This window comes from Dioscorea cayenensis, chromosome 14 (genome assembly GCF_009730915.1).
Source record: "Dioscorea cayenensis subsp. rotundata cultivar TDr96_F1 chromosome 14, TDr96_F1_v2_PseudoChromosome.rev07_lg8_w22 25.fasta, whole genome shotgun sequence".
Taxonomy (NCBI): Eukaryota; Viridiplantae; Streptophyta; class Magnoliopsida; order Dioscoreales; family Dioscoreaceae; genus Dioscorea; species Dioscorea cayenensis.
This window is the reverse complement of record NC_052484.1, coordinates 126,314-133,396: the sequence shown is the minus strand read 5'-3', so window position 1 is coordinate 133,396 and position 7,083 is coordinate 126,314. Positions and strand designations below refer to the sequence as shown.

Sequence of the window (7,083 nt, the reverse complement as noted above, 5' to 3'; positions counted from 1 at the left end):
AACAAAAAGATATACACACATTTATACAGAGATATTATTGTGCTTTTTTTGTTTGCTTTTTATGATTACTATGTAACAACATCAATGATGATTATGGCATCTTATTGTAATGAATAAGTAGTCCAATCATAATCCATTACCAACCAAAAACTCAATGGCCCATGGACTTTCTAAGCATCGGATTCTATATTAAATTCTAAGTTTTTTTTTTTCTTTCATATATATAATTACTACTATACCCCTATATAATGCATATTTTCTTGTATATTCCTCATATTAGGAGTCATGTGCTTTCTAAAGAAAAAAAAATCCAAATTATCCTTTATCCACTACTTCCCCTAATATATATATATATATATATATATACATTTAAACTTGAATTTTAATAATAAACATGAACGAATGTCTTGTCTTACAAGAGAATTTTGGTAACTTTTCGGTAATTTTTCTTTAATCGAATGAATCATATGGATGTACCTATGAAAACAAGAACGTAATTTATATTATTTAGAAACATTTCTATTATGATAGTTAAATTTTTGAATTTTTATTTTAAAAAAAAAACACCGAAACTATTTATTTTATAAGACAAAAGAAAGGGGATTGGATAAAGCTAAGGTTTAAAGGTGGAAGAAAGCAAAGAAAAGAGACGTCACTCTTTCCACAAGGTTTCCAAACCTTAAAAGTTTTTTCAAGATGGAATTCAATAATTGAACTTGTTTCCTTCTCTTCACAACTTGGATGACCCATATTGGTTCATGTCCTACATGCATTTAATTTCTTCAATCCCCACTTCCTCTTTTTAGTTGTTATCAATATTTATTAAATATGTAAACAGTAATAATATTAATTGCTTAATAGTTGTTTGTATTGATATAATCCTTATGATCAACCTTCTTGTATATTAATTGTTCAAATAAATATCTTCTTGTTTTTATACTTAATTTAAACACCGGTATTGTTAGACATGGTATGAGTATTAACTTTGTGAAACACTGGGATCAAGAGTTAAGGGTTTTAATCATAGTTAACTTAGGACATAATTGGATCAATAATAAAATATAAAAATATATCTTATAACAATTAACAATGACAAAATATGAAATAAAATATAATTACAATAATATAAAAACACACAATTAGTTAAATTTGATATTTAATAAATGATGTCGGTTTTGTTTTAAAATTGTAATTTTTTTATTAAACAAACTAAGAATTAATTTTGATCTTTTAGACCAAGCTGATTTATCCCGTTCTTGGTTTGACTGGCCGGATCATTATATTTAGGTTATATTTTATAAAGGCACACAAATTACACTGAGACGTTCTAAATTAATGTGAATTCAAGTGTTACTATGTTTCAAGTAATTTAGTGTGTTGTCATTCAAGGTCATTATCATTCACTCGTCCATTCATACATATACATATGATGACAGAGAAATGAAAGCTAAGAAGTAATTTAGTGTGTGTCTAACTTAGCATACAAGTAAAGAAGGACAACATTAATAGAATTAATATCCATATAAAAACTGATCTTATTAAACTCAAGAGTCAAAGATATAATCCTTATTACCTAACAGAAATAAACATATTAAGCTGTAATGGAGGTGAAACTAACATTCCATACACTTGGACAACAAAAGGATGCATGTAATGATTCATGGTGGGGCTTGTGGCTAAACTTAATTGGTTCCAACATGACACGCTAAGAATGGCATCTTGCAAGCGTGTTCTTCTCATGGACATACATGCATCATCATTTCATTATTTTGTTTTATATTTATAAAGAATTGATTAATTTCATAACTAATATACACCCAAAAAAAAATATGATGATTTAGTTTATTTTCCACTTTCATTTGTTCTAATGAAATAAGTTTATAGACAACTTTAATTAGTTAAGCAAAATAACAGAGAAAAACATTAAATAAAAGTATGAGCACATGAGAAGAAAAATGAATCTTTGATTAGATTAATTTGCATGGGTAGAAAAATCATTAATATGATCATAAAAAATGGTTTAATTTAATAGCACATTTGGGAATAATAATTTAGTTGATTTATGTTTTCTTTCTTTCAACCATATTTATCATATTATTGTAAGTTTTTTTATGAGTGAAATAACCATTGTTATCATAAAATAAATAAATAAGAGAAAGTGAATTTTTGTTGCTAATTAATGATGCGAAGTACTTTATCGAATACAGAGAAAAATTTTATCTAAAAAAAAAAATACAGAGAAAAATAATATACTCGGTTTAACTATTTTGAAAATGAATAGAAATGAATAAATAATAAATATAAGAGAGCATTTCTTATTAACAAGGGCAATCTTGTACACGTCTCCAAGTCGTTCACATGTTATCATCTCCTTCATTCTTTATAATATATGTATATATATAAAGCCATATATGATGATAAAACTCAGATCATCTTTAACATTGAGATTAATATAGTTGTATAATATTTGTAAAATATAATTAATGGGGTTGAAGGACATAGAATCCACTCTGCCACCCGGGTTTAGATTCTATCCAAGTGATGAAGAGCTTGTTAGCCATTACCTCTGCAACAAAGTGGCCAATCAGAAGCTCTCTGACGGTCCAACAATGGTCGATGTAGACTTACACTCTCAAGAACCTTGGGAACTTCCTGGTACTAACTCTTATCTTATCTTATCTTGCCTTATCTTCTTCTTCTTCTTCTTCTTCTTCTTATTCTTCTCCTTGTGTAATTGACTCTTTTCTTTAATTGTTTACTTACTTTCATGAATATCAATATCTTCTTCATCACCATCATCAACTTCTTCTTCTTCTTTTCCTCTTTTTTGATGAAATTATTCTTCTTCTTCTTCTTCTCGTTTTCCTTGTGTAATTAACTCTTTTCTTTTATTGTTTGCTTACTTTCATGAACATCATCTTCTTCATCACCATCATCAACTTCTTCTTCTTTTCCTCCATTTTGATGAAACTCTTCTTCTTCTTCTTCTTCTTGTTTGATGAACTCTTTTCTTTACTCGTTAACTTACTTTCATGGACATCTCATCTTCCTTGTTCACTGCGGAGCAATTCTTTATTTCTCTTTCATTTCATCATTAATCGTTCAACAAGTGAAACATTATTCATTGATTAACTCTTTTGTTTATTTAGTTACTTGTATACTTTCATGAACACATTATCTTCTTGCTCCTTGTGGAATTATTCATTATTTCTCTTTCATTTCATCATTAACTTTGTTTGGTTGCTCTTTTTTTACTTGTTTACTTTATCTGATATATTAAGTTTGGACTTGAATATATGATTAGTTTGTGTTTAAAAGTCCTATTTTTGTTATTCATTTTAGAAAATTGAGTGTAAAATAAGAAGTACTTCATATCCTTTTCTTCCTTTTCTTCTGCTTGTAGTTCATTGCGGAATATATCATTATCTATCTTCCATTATTTCATCATTAATCTTTAATTTTTGACAAGTGAAAAATAATTTGATATAACTCTTTTATTTACTTGTTTATTATTATTTTTTATCTCATGAATATTAATTAATTGATTGTTTTAATATTTACACTAGTTAATATGGTAAGTTTAGATTTGAATATATACAGTACTAGTCTCTAATTGATTAATTGTGAATTTCAGATGTGGCGAAGTTGAGTGAGGACGAGTGGTACTTTTTTAACTTCAGAGACCGAAAATATGCAACCGGTTCAAGGAGTAACCGAGCAACAAAGTCAGGATATTGGAAAGCTACCGGAAAAGATAGAACAGTGTTTGATGCTTCATCTCATGTTGTTATAGGGATGAGAAAGACATTAGTGTTTTACCTTGGAAGAGCTCCAAATGGTATTAAAACTTCTTGGGTCATGCATGAATTCCGACTTGAATCTCCTCATTCTCCTCCAAAGGTATATATATATATATACAAGTTATTTAATTGGGAATTATTTATTTTTTAGTTTGTTATATATGGTTAACGGACGTTGATTGTTATACAAGAATTTGAAAATGAAGGAAAAACTTTATTAGTTTATAATTGTTAATTACCAATGCTTTTGTTCGTTTTAGTCTTTGTCCACTACTGTGATTAATACATGCTGAAATGTTCATTTATGATGACATGATATTTTATATTAATGTAAATATGAACAATTTTAAAGTGTCTATACACATGTTTTTTTTTTCATTTATTTGTTGTAGGAGGACTGGGTGCTATGTAGAGTATTTCAGAAGAGGAAGAAGAACAATGGAGGAGACGAAGTTATTACTAATAATTTAATGCAAGAGGAGAATAGTAGCAATGCTAATTCAACTTCTTGTCTCAATCTTTCCATGTTGCAGTGCAATTTCCTTGATGATTTCTCACAAGAGATGATGATGATGATCAACTCTGATGATCAAAACTATGATCCGAATGGTCTTCAATATTGGGCATGATCATGATGATCATAATCATGATGATGTGTAATATACTAAGAGATGGAATATTTCTAGGTTTTGTTAGTTTGTTGATTGGGATTAATGTGTGATTAATTATGCTATGTGTTTATACCTTTTAAGATGTAATAATGTTAGTAAAAATTGTTAACCTTTACCTTGCATGGGTATATGCATATCAATATATGCATGCGCACTCCCACACATGCATGTGATCTCTCTTTGCATGCATATTTTACAACAAATGGTTTATAGATGCATGTGCACATTCACATGCATACCATGTTTGATGTTCAGTTGCATGCATATATATATATATATATAGATAGTGTTATAAGATAATGTATATATAATAATATATATATTTAAGAAAATTGATTTTTTGAAACACAAAAGGTTTTCATAATATACTGAATCTTAAAAAAAAAAGATCTTTTTACGAGGGATATATATTTAAATTTCCTTATTCTTTTATATACACCCTTGACTATAATAATTATTGCGTGTAGCCTCTAGTAAAAATAAAATTTCTTACCCAAAACCCGGAGAGATCGAGGAGGGTGATGAATGCTCAATTGATGTGCAAAACACCGTCAAGGATGCACTTAGAGTGCTCTACCACCACCCCAACGATGCCATTCGTTCCCGCGCCAAATAAAAGTTTCTTTTGGTTTTTAACTGATAATTTTGTTCGTTTTAGTCCTTCATTGATTTGTTTTACTGATATTATGGAATATATACTATAATGTCTATTTATGACAAGTGGAATTTTATATCTATATAAACAATTTTTGCCATTGACATAATCTATATATATATTTAAAGTAGATGTTTAATCTGGCTTAAGAGTATTTTAAAGAATAATTATGATTTTTTGTAAATATTATTGATATATACCCCTTGATACACCTAAATTTAATGTAATGATTTCCACCTTCTAAAAAATTATCAATTTTAATTAAAAAGATTTTATTAAATATCTAATATTAAACCAATTTAATGTTTTAAAGCAAATTAATACCATTAAATCTTTTCTAATAATAGTAATTAATTTACAACATGAAATAGAATTAGTTGATTGGAATTCCTTATATCCACTTAATTATCTATACATATATTTAAAGTAGATGTATAATCTGGCTTGAGAGCATTTTAAGGAATAATTATGATTTTTTTAAAATATTATTGCACTTAACTTAAATATTTGTTTGAATTAATTATGAAATTAGTAATATAAAAGTTTGATTGCTTTCATTAATTTTGCATTAAATACTCCATAAAACCTTTCAAAACTAATTATAGTGATTGAAAAATATTTGTTTTGTGATAAATGTATGCCTATAGGCTATAGGGAGTTATCAAATCATAAGTTTCTTTTGTCAATTTGCAAGTCATAATTGAAACCCGACATTTATCTTGGATTATATCTAAGTAAATTATCTATACATATATCTATACATATATTTGAAGTAGATTTATAATCTTGCTTGAGAGCATTTCAAGGAATAACTATGATTTTTTTAAAATATTATTGCACTTAACTTGAATATTTGTTTGAATTAATTATGAAATTAGTAATATAAAAGTTTAATTGCTTTCATTAATTTTGCATTAAATACTCCATAAGACCTTTCAAAACCAATTATAGTGATTGAAAAATATTTGTTTTTGTGATAAATGTATGCCTATAGGGAGTTATCAAATTATAATTTTTGTTAGTATTCTGCAAGTCAAAATTGAAACCCGCCATTTATCTTGGATTATATCTAAGTAAATTAGAAAAAAATTAAAGATATCAAAATATAGAATATAATTAAATGATGAAAGATATTGAAACTCCAGAAACTAGATGTATTTCTAAAATATGATCATTGATTTAATTTTTTTAATGAGCTATAGAAGAGGTTGTGATATCTATTATTATGTAATTAAATTTTCTTCACCTTTTCATTTCTATTCTATTTCTTATTTTTATTTTTTGAATAGTTCTTCTACTGAGTATTATTTCATTTGCATTTGCTTTATTTATTCTCTTAAAAACTCTCTGCATGATTTTATAATTTCATTAATTAAACTATTTTATTTCAAATTATGTCTATATGTAATATTGTCTTACAACCATCAAAATTGTAAAGAAAAAAGAAAAAAAGAAAAAAAACCGAAGCGAAGCAAGAGAATTTGCCTAGTATCTATATATATATATATATACATATGAATGTTTATTATGGTTAACTGATGTTGATTGAGTATTTGAAAATTAAAAAAATAATAATTTTAATTGTTAATCAACATTTTTGTTCGTTTTGGTTTTTGTCCATTATTGTGATTAATAATTTAATACAAGATGAAATGTTCATTTATGGTGACTTGATATTTTATATTAATGTATATATGGATAATTTTTAAGTGTCAACATCTTTATATATACACACACATGCTATTTTAGTTCTTAACATCGTCAAGGTGGTGCTCAGAGTGCACTACCACCACACCGATGATGCTCTTCACTCCCTGGCCAAAAAAAAAATTACTTTAGTTATTAACTGACGTTTTTGTTCATTTTAATCCTTCATTGATTTTTGTGACTAATATTATCCAATATATGCTATAATGTATGTTCATGTCAATGTGCCATTTTACATCAATACGTGCAT

At 26.8% G+C, this 7,083-nt stretch overlaps 1 protein-coding gene across 1 annotated transcript; it reads left to right on the top strand.

The window, feature by feature from the left end:
- The first annotated feature begins 2,429 nt into the window (after window positions 1-2,429).
- On the top strand, window positions 2,430-4,586 carry LOC120275947 (protein CUP-SHAPED COTYLEDON 3-like). The gene is made up of 3 exons (XM_039282681.1): window positions 2,430-2,655; window positions 3,635-3,900; window positions 4,193-4,586. The coding sequence occupies exons 1-3, from the start codon at window positions 2,484-2,486 to the stop codon at window positions 4,427-4,429; spliced, it is 675 nt and encodes a 224-aa protein (XP_039138615.1). The 5' UTR covers window positions 2,430-2,483; the 3' UTR covers window positions 4,430-4,586.
- Window positions 4,587-7,083: the final 2,497 nt, after the last annotated feature.

Coding starts and splice junctions, on each gene's coding strand:
- LOC120275947 (XM_039282681.1), top strand. CDS start 2,484: ATGGGGTTGAAGGACATAGAATCCACTCTGCCACCCGGGTTTAGATTC. Junction 2,656..3,634: donor AGAACCTTGGGAACTTCCTG/GTACTAACTCTT, acceptor TGTGAATTTCAG/ATGTGGCGAAGTTGAGTGAG. Junction 3,901..4,192: donor CTCCTCATTCTCCTCCAAAG/GTATATATATAT, acceptor TATTTGTTGTAG/GAGGACTGGGTGCTATGTAG.